Here is a 13,590-nt window from a genome sequence, read left to right on the forward strand (position 1 = left end):
GTATTTCATAGCATTGTTTTGAAACAGCTTAATTTAGTTTGACACGTCTGCAATGTTTATATAGAGAGATCTTTTGTATCCTTTTTTGTCATTGATAAATGATTCTTGGCACAGATGAAGATTATTGTCTGCATCTTGTTAACACTTTGGTATTAGTTGTTGGAATTTCCTTGAAGCTCATGCCAAAGTAAATTGTGAAAGCTCTTAAACTATCAAATTGCAAATAGTCCTTCTTCGTGCCCTTCCTCATACAGCTGAAGTTTTGCATTGCACCTACAGAGGTACACTGTGTTTAAATTTGCTGAGACAATATCTAACGAAGAACTCATACTATTCATATAGAGATAGGAAAGGAGCAGCTAAAACTGCCCACCTCTGCTTTTTATTTCCAAGCATGCTTGGTGACCAATAAGCTCAATTCTTTAATCTAGCCTGTTTTACTGTCTTAAACTGTCTTTTTCAAGAACACTGGATATACCTTATGCTAATGAAAAACAATCAATATGTTGGCACTCGTATAATTTTTTTTAAGAACTGTAGGAACAAACAGTAAATGAAGTTACATAAACACTGCTTGCTATTAGATTTTTTTAACTGAGTTCATTGTCCATTGTAATAATGTGTAATTAAAGAGATTAAAGAAGGCTAAATAATATGTTGCAGGTGTTTTTGCTAACTCCATTAAACAAGCTGCTAAATAAAGTGAAACTATTGTTTGTTGCATCATAAAGAAAATATCTTGATTATAGGTAGCATTAAAATAATTTCAGTCTGTTTACAACTAGCATTTCACCCTTTCAGTTGAGGTGACTACTTGTCTATTGATTGAAAAATAATGGCAGGTGATACAAGGAAAAAGCATCTGATCTAACTGCCAGCTACATGTGCAAGAGTATATCAATTGGTGCTTAGTGGACAAAGCGCAAAGTTATTTTCTTAACTCTTGCTGCTTAAGAAGTTCCAAATAATGTTTGCTCAGCAATGTCTTCTTGAAGTGTATATTAGTTAACAAAGTAAGTAGACATGCTTAAAAATGTGATGGGCTTAATAGTTTCTCTACATACAGATAGCTGACAAAATTAACTCTAGTTAATAAAAGATAAGAATTGGAAGTGATTTAATACCTATCATTTTTCTATATAAATCAATTTCCAGAACTAAACTGGGTTTAACTCAGGTTTGTTTGGTTGGTTTGTTTGTTATTTTTTCATTTGCCTTGGAAATGAATTTAACCAAACTGGTTTGAACCTATGAAATTCTGTATAAAAGCACTAGTTGTTTCAGAATAAAGGCACTAGCTTTTTAGGATAATAAGCTGTATTCAGCCCTTATCTACAAAATTAATTTGGCTCTCCAGCCTTCCCCACCCCATGATGTGTCTGTGTAAATAAGTCGTGAGAAGAGATATCATTATCATGTATTAGTGAGATGTAACTACTGGAGCATTGGAAGGAAGATTAGCAAGGACAGTTGTTCTTACTTTGATTTATATTGCTAGAGCTTTGTAGAAAGAACAAAATGAATGATCTCACTACTGAATAGTATTTTTGAAGAAAGCACAAAATCCTGGTTTAGTCTTTTGAGTTTTGTTGTTTGTTGTCTGCAATGGCAGGCTTTTGTGTTTAAAAACAAAAAAAAAACCACTAAAACAAAAAAAAACCCACAAACACCCATCCACCCAAAAAACAAAACCAAAAAAACTCCCACAGAACAGTCAAGGCGAATTTTTTGCCAATCCTGTTTAAAAAAATCCATCCTTCTCAAAACTTGTAACTTTCCATGATAGTAGGTAGTTCTAGCTTTCTGTGTTAATAGTGTGCTTGCTTACTGAATAAGTCAAAATGAGGAGGAGATTCTCCAGTCGTACTTTTTCGTGTTTCTTAATAGTCCAAAGCAGGGGGGATCCTTAGAAACCAATTTTTTGAACTGTGGAAGTTTCTTCAGGCTGAAAAAGAACCGCTCAATATATGACATAGTTTCATCAGCGTAGAGTGTTCCAGATGGGAAGGTGCAATCCAGAAAAGAACTGATGTTTGTTAAAGCATGAAGTTGATAATGTCTTCAAGTTGGGGTGATGTTTGGCTGAGATAAAGGGTTTATTTTATTACACAGCAAGGAGGTACAGGTAAGGTGTTTAAAGATTCTGATTAAACTCTATCATGGAGGCTGAACTTGCTTAGTTCATGTTGTATTCTGAGACGCTTAGTATCTGAGCGCTACAGAAATTAGGACTGGTTATTTATGACTTTGTTTTTGAGATAGTGGCTGGTATTAAGTGTCCACTTAAATGGCTTTGCATTTTTTCAGTAAAATATTAGTGTTCTAACATTTCTTGGAAGACAGAAAGGAAAAACTTGGTCCTGCACATCAGTAAATCAAAGTGCTACTGGAAAGTAATAGCAGTGTCTGAACTCAGACGCAGAGCTGGCTCAAGCTTTGATGTCCCCTTCTTCCCCCAGATTATGAGGAGTGTATTTGGATTTAGATGTGAACCTCTCTGAGCTGCTGAGAGACATCATATAGTTTAAGAATGGAAAGTGTCCCAGCTATTATTTACTTTTTATGACCTTTCAAAACATGAAGAGCTATTACATGGGGATGTAACTAAAGTGTTTTTCTTAATTATGCAAGGTATCCTCTTGCTCTCACCCTACTTAGCCAGAGTTTTGTTTCATTGTATAGGTATTTTATGCCCATTTTAGGAAGCTTGGGGAACTTAGTGCCAATAAAGGAGTATGGAAAGTATCCTTCCTCAAGAAGGCACCATTAACTATGGACTTGTTTGGTTTTTTTTTTCTAGCCTAAAAGAATTCCTGCCTAAAGAATATACCAAACAAAGAGGGGCTGAAAAGAGAATATTTCAGGTAATTGTGAGGCTGAAAAACCTCCTGTAGTTTCACTTCCTTTATAAGAAAAATATGAGCTTTCACAGGTGTATACTCTGTGTATACTTGAATTATATAACTATCAGAAAATCAAGTGTAAAGAATCTGACAGCTTTTCTTTTCTTTCTTCAGCAGATTTATTGTCCTGATCCTTTTTTCTTCACTGATGATTATTCAGTGTACTTTTTTGAAGGGGAGAGAGTGAATATTCAATATTCTTAAGACCTTTTTCTCAGTTGCATTGAAATGTAAGGATGTGTATTTATACTAAAATAGAAGCACATTTAGGAAAACCAGTTTTAATTTCATGCCTTCATTATTCAAGCATGAGCTTCAAGTAATACGGAGTTCTGCTAGCTAATGCTTGAGTTCAGTGATGTGTCTGGGAATCACACAGTTGTAAAAGACTGAAGCAGCTGAGTATAAAATGTACTGATACTGTTGGAAGTGGTCTCAGAGTTTGAGTACTGTAGATGCACTAAATATCTGTGCCTACTGAAATACAAGTTTGGCAATACAATATAAGTTGAAAAATTCTGAGGTCAACAGCTGAAATCAAGTCATACGGTTTCTAGAAGGACATACTAGTGATCGGTGATCTCAATTTGGGAGGCAAGTTGAAGAGTAGGAACAGATAACATACTTTGCTATGTCTGTTACACTCCCAGTCTAGGAATTCTGTAACTCAGTAAGTCTGTTCTACCTGGAGCTTGTAGTACTTCCTCGTAGGTGAGGATGTCTAACGCTTTTCCATATACCTTTAGCTGGTGGCAGTGATGTTGCAGTTTAAGCAAAAAAAGATTCATTCACTTCTGAGTATCGCTATCATGCTGTTCATAGCATGTGATTTTTGCCCACGTCAAATATGATTTCTGAGTAGTTTCAATCATTACATACTTCAGTGCATGGACAAGAAGTTCATCAGTGAGGGCACTGATGCTGGGCAAAGATACAACAGCAAGGTAGAATAAGCAAGTTGTCTTTTGGAAAAAATTAGCTGTTTCCCTGAGTTATAAAATTCTTGAGTTTGGCAAGTGATTTTCGTCAAACGTTCCATCTGCAATAACTACATTTGAGCTCCTTGCTCTTTCGGGATCGTGGTTGTGTTCTCTGTGGTGAACTTGACAGATATGATCAGTCTATGTCCTTGGGATACAAAAGGGTTTTTGGAGTTGCAGTTGCTCCTCCCAGTGCTCCTCGGTGGAACATAGTCAAGATGGTAACTTAAACTGGAGTAGGAAAGTGTTTCCCGTGTTCTTGGTGCTCCCCCTGCTGCCATCAATCTGCATGAAAGAGGTGACAATCAGCAGTTCAGAAGAATGTGAGGGGAAGATGGGATGTGATAGGGAATCCAACAAAGAGTATGTAAATAGCAGGACATTGGGATAGGATTTTCAGCAGAACAGTCTAGGGTAGGAGAGCAGATGCTAAGATGAAGTTTGAATAGGTAATATTGGTAGTTGTCATTACTTACAGGTAATAAAGTTTACTAATGAGTAAATTGTTTAAATAATAAATAGAAATTGAGTTACAAGACACACCTAGATGAGTATTTCAGGATGAAATATTTAGAAAAATCATTGCTTCTTCCTCACCTGTAGAATTCTTTTCATGTGATGAAAAAATTGTAGATAACGGTGCAACTGGCGAAAAAAGCCCATTGGAAATACCTACAAGAGATGACAAATGGTCAATTACAAGGCGTGAGGCTCTCATGAATCAGAAGTTTTGGGCACAAAGCAGGAATAAATAGTCTGTTCCTGGAAAAAAAAATATGGGAGCTGGGACTTTTAAATGGTTTTTAAAAGCCGAGTAAAGAGGCATTAGTTGTATGAAACCTAATGGTGTCAAATAGCAGCGATACCTAGAATTTTAAATTGTTTCAGAAGTGGTTTAAATGTGCTTGATCTGAGGCACAGATAGAATGGATGTTGGTGAAAGAGGAGTGTTCCATTTGCACAGGTTGTTTATGTTCTCCGATGTGAGGAATTATGGGTTACAGTCTTACTAACATTTCTAGCCAGTATTTTTTCAAATATTCTAATTGTAATGATTATTAACTAAGCATCCTTAAAACAGGTAAAAGCTATACCCTTTTTTGTTTGTTTCCAGAAAGCATTATTTCTGCCTAAGTGATACTGAACTCTCCTTACAGGAGCACAAAAACTGTGGTGAGATGACTGAAATAGAAGCCAAAGTGAAGTATGTGAAGCTAGCCCGTTCCCTGAGGACCTACGGAGTGTCATTTTTTCTTGTTAAGGTAATGTACATCTTGCTGACCATGTTGTATGGTTGGTTATGTATTGCCTCAGATTCTGCAATAGGTGAAGGTCAAAGATGTTCTTTCCGCATTCTTTCTGAAAGCAGCATTTGGAAAAATGTGTAAATTACTATGTGGGACAGAATTATAATTTCAGTTTAGATCCTTGTCATACTGCTTCCACAAAGAAAGTTGAGTCTGTCATGATTTAATTTCTTTAAATTGACATTTCTTCTTTTTTCTTTTGATTACCAACAAAGTACTGTCTTCAGAAAAACAAAGAACTCATAAGTTATTCCTGTTTTGCAGTTTAATGATGATATGAATTGCATCTGATGAACAACTTAATCAGCTGCATGATCTTAATCCTTACAGTAAAACAGGTCATGGTCTTAAGGCTGTTGTAACAATTTGGTACCAACATACTGACGTTCTGCTGTGAAAACTGGACTGAAGCATGAGTGCCTGAATATTCAGTAACCACTGACATACAATGGAAAGGAGGCTAAACTTAGGCAAATGTTTTCATTCTTAGGTTCCCACAGTTACAGTACAGAATCTTTGTAGGTTGCTGAATATCAATAGGTTGTCTTTTCCTATAGTATTTAGTCATCCACAAATTCTACTGAAGCAGATAGAGGGTGAAAATACAATGAAAAATGTGCAGAGGATACTGCTATTAATACGGTACGCTTTGAAAGAATTACGTAGTCTTGCTTCCTTCAAGCAAAAATGTCTTGTTAGGCACCATTAATGGTGAAAAGAGTCTCAACTCTGTAATGGAGCTGTTGAGCTAAGTTGTCTATTAGAAACTATACTAAAGTTATGGTACGCAGTTTTCAGTAACTAAAATATTAAAACTAACAAGTATGCACATTTAGAACAAGCTGCTAATTCAGTGGGGATTTGTTAACGCAATGTAGCTGACCTGTATGGTAAAAGATAAAAATATCTTTGTACTTTTCATTAATATCTTGCTTTCTTTTGTCATAGCTTAAAGCAAACAGTCACTGAATCAAGTAACCATGTCATGAAACTTCTGTTGGAAGGAATAACTGGTCTTCTTAAAAGTCTATCAAATGATCTACTATGTAAATAGGAATTGATTCTTTACGTCTTACATAATTTCAGGGGAATGGGACGTGTGGATTAATTTCTGGTTTATGATGGTTTTTATGTAGCAAGTTGTTAGCTTGGGCCTATGCTCTGCAACCTTGGGAAACTAAAGAGGCAGAATGTCCAACACATAAGGAGATACCAGCTGGCAGCCCCCTTGTGATATTCTTTATCACAATGGTTAGGGTGTTCTCGTGGATTGAAAGTAACTAAGATTTCAAATCCAAAACGTGGGACAAATTATGGCTGGTCTTGCCTAATTATCAGCCCCAGTGGGCCTTCCTTTCCTTTACCTCTCCAGAAATTTTATAGGGAAATGGTGGGAGCAACCTAACTTCTCAGTGCTCCTGATGTCAGTTTCCCATTCAGCTTCTCTAATATGGTTTTACAGAGGAGGTCTTGTGTCTAGAAGGACTGCCATGATGGTTTTTTTTTTAAAGTAACTTCCAAAGATTTGTTACCACAATCCCTAAAATGCTTCCGTTTCCTGCAGGAGGGAGAAGAGGGAATGTCTTTTGAACTGCATAGTAACGATCCAGTAAAGACCAGAGCTTCCTAATGTTAATGCATTGCTTGAAAATCACTGTCTGTGACCAGACAAACTGAGCCTGGAGTTTTAAATTGTCCTCGTCTGCATGCCAGTTGCTTCCCTTTGTCAGTATACTCCATTGTGCTTTTATTTTCTCCTATGGCGAGCTCCATTTGAATGAAAAACAATCTTCCACACCTTGTTATAGGAGAAAATGAAAGGCAAAAACAAGCTGGTTCCTCGTTTGCTGGGTGTCACCAAAGACTCAGTGATGCGTGTGGATGAGAAGACCAAAGAAGTGTTGCAGGAATGGCCGCTGACAACTGTGAAACGCTGGGCTGCCTCACCTAAAAGCTTCACTCTGGTAATCTTCTTGTATATATTCAGAAGAAGAGGGATCTATGTGGCAAGGAGAAAGGAGGATGGACTTATACTCAGAACAGTTTCTTTAATGTAACTTATTCCATCCGTAATTTTCTAGCACTATATAGAGTCACTGAGTCCTAAACTAATAAACTGGCCCATACTGGTGTCTAAGGTCAGTCCGTATTTTGATGTTTCTAGACAGACCGGTTCCCCAAAAGTACTGTTTAAATCTTTTCGAAAAACACTGTTTAAATCTGTTCTGTACCTAACCACTAAAACAGTTAAGAAAACATCATTACTCACACCTGCTTAAACCCTTATGGTGCTTGCCATTTGTAATGCACTTTGTGACTTGCAAGATATGAGCATAAACAAAGCTAGATGGTTCATTAATACATTTGATGATTATGGACTTCAAGTACTTTCATGAATGTGATGTTTTGTTAATTATTTGGTCCATAAGAGACCACTGCAACAAGAGTAGTTTGGATATGAAAAGGTTATTTAAAGTGGTAGAGCAAGAGACAGTGGCTAGAAAATTCTATTCACTTTAATCATGTGCATCTAATTTCCAATTGCATGGGTGATTATGCTTTAGAATAAAATTCTAAAGACTTTTCTCCATCCTTCAGTGACTGAGTCTGAAGTCAGACTGAGTATCTCTTGGTCCTCTGGCATTTCAATTTATGAAACATCTGTGATTAAGCTGCAATAAAAAGCATCCTTTCCCTCTCCTCCCTCACCCCCCATATGACTGGTTTAGAATCTTGGAGCAGTTTCATTTACTGTTGGATATAATAAAATGTCTATACAAAGAACTTTAAAATTTGAATTCTCTCACTCATATTTGATACTGTTTCTTCATTTATTATTTTCCATTCTCAAAGAGGTTTGTTTGGTTTTTTTCCTCCTCAGGATTTTGGTGAATATCAGGAAAGCTATTACTCAGTACAGACCACTGAAGGAGAACAGATCTCTCAATTAATTGCAGGTTACATTGATATCATCCTAAAGAAGGTATAGTGTTAAGATGACTTTTAGTAAAAATGCAGTAAAAATCACTGTACAGCAGTGCAAAAGCTCAAATGTGTGCAAGCTGCAGTTTTCTTTCTCTTATGAAGTCAGTGTTGTATCTTATGTTTTGATGTTATTTATTTTTACCTTTAAGTAATATAAGCTCTTTCTGTTTAACTTAAGTGAGTGCTTCTGGAAAGTATCAAGGCTGTTAACTGTAGGGGTAGTATGGGTCAGGGTCAGTACAGCACGCTTGGGCTTTGTTTTTTTCTGTCTGGAAGGTGAACTGCTGACTGTGAGTGTGTATCCAGAGAAGAGCTTAAAGCTTCAACTATGGATTTTAAGCTATGGACCAAAGTGAATCAGGTGGGAAGAAATGATCCCGTGGAAGCAGTATTTAAAACTACATTAAGGACTACACAATAGTGGTCCAGCAGCTCTTGTGCATAATGCATCAAAGCTGAGAAAGATTTTTGGCAAAACTAAAAAAAAAAAAAAAAAAAAACCCAAAAAAAAAACAAGTTAAAAAAAATTATATTGCTTTAAAAATATTGTGATCAGTTAAGCAAATAATTACATCTCAGTTATGCAGAGAGAGAGATAAAATCTGTGTTTGTGAAGAGGCCAGACTGTCTTGAAACTTGGTTTTATGGAGTGTGCCTGGCAGGAGAGAGGAGAGGCTGATACGTATCTCCAGCATTCAAAGTATTCACAAGTAAATAAGCGCAACAGCAAAAAATACCGGTTTTGCCAACAAACATGGAGCTGAATGGCCATACTCTAAGCATGTAAGAAGAAAAGTCTAAGAAAAGTGTGGTGTTTCAAATAGCACTGGTTGCTCCTTGACAGATTTTTACTTTATTAAGGTTCAACCAAACTACATTGCTATTTGCTGTAATAGATTTTAATAGTAAAAAAATGACAGAAAGTTAAGCAGCACAGGAGAATTTATTGCCTTTGTTCATGCGAACCGTGTAGGATATAACATCAAATGTTATGAAATCAGAGGTTGAGGAGGATTGCCAGAATTCATCACAGTACGTGCCTTTTTCTCTGAGGCTGTCAGTCTCAGATTTAATAAATCTTAAATAAACTGCAGGTTTCTATAGATGGTTTAAAACTTGATTCTAGCTCTTAAACTTCAAAAGTAGCTTTGCTTTCTAATGCCAAGCGAAAGCAGCCTTTCTGTCTGGATAGCACACAGATGTGTGTATTTCCACTCCCTTCCAGTCCTTTGATTTCTTCTTTACAATCTGCTGACACAGCCAGTTTTAAAACTAATGAATTAGGAACAGGTTAAGTAATAAACACCCATGATGCTTCATGGTGCATATGAGAAGCATGCAGTTTTCAATTGTTGAGCCCAAGTTATCTCTGTGATGCATTCCTAAAAGTACGGTTTATCGCTCTCAGTTGCATAATGTTAATTCTTGGTGTGTTTTGGAGTGTTCCAACTTATATTGCTCTGATGTGGATCAGTGGCACATTTTTTTCAGTTAAAGTATTATTGGTGTAACACTCCCTACCCCCGAACCCTCTTGTCCTGCAATTTCAGTGATAGGTCATTAATCAGTTGACAGGGAACCCTGAACTTGAGTAACTTTTACCATTTTTTAATCTAGATATATCTTTTTACTTCACATTAATATGGAAGTAAGGCACAATCTTGACTAGAAATAGGGATTTTCAGTTCATGCATAAACTCAAACTATAATGGTAAGAACTTCTTTGGAGAAAGTTGGGGGGAGGGGTGTATGGATGTGCATGAGGAGTTCCTGTTAAATGTACCCAAGGTCGTAGTGGATTTTTCTCTATACATATATATGTATATTCAAACTCCAAATCTCTTAACAAGGTGGAAAGCAGACAGTATCTTTGCACTAGGTTACAAGTAGAAATAGGCTGTTTTTACAGGGCACTAGTTTTATGACTTATGGTAGTTTCCTGTTGTTTCTAGTGGTTTATACTTACTCCTCTTGTGTATATTTACCTCCCTTATACCACTATAAAAAACTGCCTCACAAAGTCAGATGTGCAGACTGTCCAGAAGTTTGAAGTAACTATCGTAAAATAACTTGGATTTGGCATTAAATTTATCATCTTTTCTATGGATATGTATTTCCTAGTGGTAGGTAGCACCATATAGTAACATTTCAGGATGCTAAATATGACTTGTAGCTGAGTTCTAGTTAGCTGAGTCAGTCTGATGTTCCTGAGTTAGAAGAGAATGGGAAAGGGAATGGTACGTGTCCTATCTGTGCCGGGATTTGCTGTTGTTGCATATCACTCGGTACTCAGAACATTTTTTTTTTCTGTGAGAAAAGACAGTGTCTCAGCACTTTCTTTATACCACTTTGTTCAAAAAGGCACCGCTAGGCTTTTTTCCTTTATGTACTTAATCTGCCAGGGCTTAGAACATCTACTGGTGTTAGATGCTGAAGGGCACCTCTTCTGAGGTGGAGGTTATATTGTCACACACTGCCAAAAAGTCTGGTGTTCAGCATTGGACAAGACTCTGCAAATGATTTAACTAGGTTTCTGAGAAATGGCGAGGAAATGGTGGAGAGAAAGCAAAAAGCGACACACATTGTTAACTTTTTTTTTTTTCCCCCCCTCCAGAAACAAAGTAAAGATAGATTTGGGCTTGAAGGTGATGAGGAATCAACCATGTTGGAAGAATCTGTTTCACCCAAGAAGTGAGTGTATACAACAGGAGGAAATGCTCTTTATTTAAGAGTGACACCTTTTAGCTGTGGCAGCTTTTTTCAAATGAAATAGTATAGTTATTACTGTTAAAGAATAATTTCCTACAGGGTATTTTAACAGCAGGAAGTACTATCCCCAGGCAATTCAGAAGGCTCCTAGCTTCATTTGAGGATTAAAGAGCAAGATTTGTCTTAAAATTGTTGGTTAAGGCAACCAGCAGTAGTACCAGTTTGTGGTAACTTGACCCTTGACCAAAGGAACTCAGGCCATAATTCAGTAAAATGCTGGGGAGAAAGTAATGATGCAGAGCTGAAAACGTCATATTAGATTTTTGATCTTCATGTGAACACCTAGGTTTTACAAGGTTTTAGTTGCTTGTGTCTGCTAGGTCCATGGCTTCCAGTAAATTTGCCTCCTGTCAGTTTAATAGTACACTGTGTCATGAACAGAGCTGGCTTATTTCACCAAACCACTTTAGACAAATCAATCATATATGCGGTGTGGGTAAAGGTAAGGTTTTGGTACTAGTAGGTCAAGCTATGGTTCTGATGGACAGTATCTGAATATAGCAAAAAGCAGAACTGTAGAGCTGGCCATACTCTTGAAAAGGAATATTAAATCTTTCCTTGCAGTGAAGACATAGAAATAGGTTCGTGATGTTATAAGCTGTAATGAGCCACTGAAGTCTCCTCTTGGAACTCCAAGGATGGCAGTGTCAGCAATGTGTATGTGAAAAGTCTATTTGATTTATTGTTAAACATACAGTTTATAGGAGATAGACCGTATCTCCTATATTAGATTTTTAATGTGGCCTTATGTGAAATTTCAACTTTTGATGGATCACACATGTTCAAATGTGCTTTCTTTTGACATTGCCCTTTCCAAATCACTTCCAGAGTATACTGTTAGCTAAGTGCTGTGCAGAGAAGCCCAAAACTTGTAATAGATGAATACAAGATTTTTCACAACTGAAATTACATTTTTCCCCAGCAGATTGTTGTTGTTAAAGCCAGAATTCCTGTCAACGCTTCTCGCTGTTAAAGCTTGAACCATATTTAAGTATGAGCAGTATATCTGGCAAAGTGGTTCATGACCATGGATGACAGTAACTTTATTATTCTTGAAAGTATCGTGCCTCCCTGCCCATTATCTGATAAGCTGCCAGATTATTAGCAAGTACTGTGTGTGCATGTGTGTATAAAGAGGGAAGAAAGAATGTTAGTTTTTATCCCAAATTTAGGGATTACTTGCAAAAGGCATCTCCACAGGGTTCATGCTTCCATTTTCTATTGATCCAGCCTATGATACAACTGAAACAAAGCAGTTGTTATGCTGTAAACCTTGTTCTGGTTCTGTCTGTCATGCATCTTAGGGGGGTAAAGCCATTGTACCACATATACCAAAACTGCACATTGCCTTCTTTCCTTAGTGCCTGCTCACTAGTGCTATTAATATTTGATCTGCCAAAAGCCCCAGATTAATTTTTTTTCTAATATGCTAGAAAACAGTTAGAAAAAAAGACTGTAAATTTTTCCAGCTTCTCCAAATGTTGTGAAATGCAATTTAAAATCCTAAAGGAAGAACATCCGGCAGGACTTGATTTGCAGGAGCTAACTAATTTTCTCCGTATTGGATTTTTCTTTTTTGTGTTTTTTTGTTTTGGTTTGGTTTGTTTGTTTGTTTTTAGATCTACCATCTTGCAGCAGCAGTTCAACCGAACAGGGAAGGTGGAGCATGGCTCTGTGGCACTACCAGCTGTTATGCGTTCAGGGTCCAGTGGCCCAGAGACTTTCAACATTGGCATCATGCCTTCTCCCCAGCAACAAGTCACAATTGGTCAGATGCACAGAGGACATATGCCCCCACTTGTGAGGAATATCCTTGTTTTGTATTTGAAACTTGTATTTGAAACTTTTTTTTTTTGCATTTGAAACTTCTCTGTGCTGCAAGTAGTCAGAAATAGCATGTTATACATATTACTGAGAGCAGGAGGAGAATATTGAGTGTGACTTCCTGGCTGTCCTACTGAACGTAAGTTTTGAGCATCCCTGAAATATTTAGGGTATCACGTTTTGACTTATTTCCTCATTTTCCTTAAAGCCGGCTCTTCCAGCCTTCTCTTTACTTCTAAGTAGTTAAACTAGTATTCACAGGTCAGAAAAAAAGGTTTAAAGACTGGCAAAAGTAAGCAATTTAAAGAAAAAAGCTTACATTCAGCTTATCACTAGCCCACCAATTTAGATTTTTTTTTTTTTAGCAGGCTTAAAGCTAATGCTGAGTTTTCTCATTTAAATTAAAAGACTATCAAAAGGCCTAAACAGGCTGTAGAGAATATAATCAATGCTTAGGATCATGACATACCACTAGAAGTGTAGTATGTGTAGTGGTTTGACCTTGGCTGGTTGCCAAATGCCCACCCAGCTGCTCTTTCACTCCTACTCCTCAACAAGATGGGGGTGGGGTGGAGACAATAAGATAAAAAAAGCTTTATCTTGACATAGGTTGAGATAAAGACAGGGGGATCACCAATTACCTTCATGGGCAAAACAGACTCAACTTGGGGAAAATTAATTAATTTATTGTCAATTAAAATAGAGTTGGATGGTGAGAAACAGACAAAAACTAAAACACCTTCCCACTACCCCCTTTTTTACCCAGACTCAACTTTACTATTTCATTTCTGACTATTCTACTCCCTGCTCCCAAATGGTCAG

At 37.0% G+C, this 13,590-nt stretch overlaps 1 protein-coding gene across 1 annotated transcript in view; it reads left to right on the forward strand.

Annotated features, from left to right (window-relative positions):
- Positions 1-13,590, forward strand: part of TLN2 (talin 2) — a 178,200-nt gene that overhangs the window by 64,075 nt on the left and 100,535 nt on the right. Inside the window, exons 9-14 of the mRNA XM_009273990.1 lie at positions 2,801-2,864; positions 5,041-5,145; positions 6,999-7,154; positions 8,072-8,173; positions 10,790-10,866; positions 12,564-12,744. Coding sequence (XP_009272265.1) covers positions 2,801-2,864; positions 5,041-5,145; positions 6,999-7,154; positions 8,072-8,173; positions 10,790-10,866; positions 12,564-12,744 — 685 coding nt within the window. The remainder of the gene's footprint in view (positions 1-2,800; positions 2,865-5,040; positions 5,146-6,998; positions 7,155-8,071; positions 8,174-10,789; positions 10,867-12,563; positions 12,745-13,590) is intronic.

This window comes from Aptenodytes forsteri, unplaced genomic scaffold (assembly GCF_000699145.1).
Source record: "Aptenodytes forsteri isolate BGI_AS27 unplaced genomic scaffold, ASM69914v1 Scaffold239, whole genome shotgun sequence".
Taxonomy (NCBI): Eukaryota; Metazoa; Chordata; class Aves; order Sphenisciformes; family Spheniscidae; genus Aptenodytes; species Aptenodytes forsteri.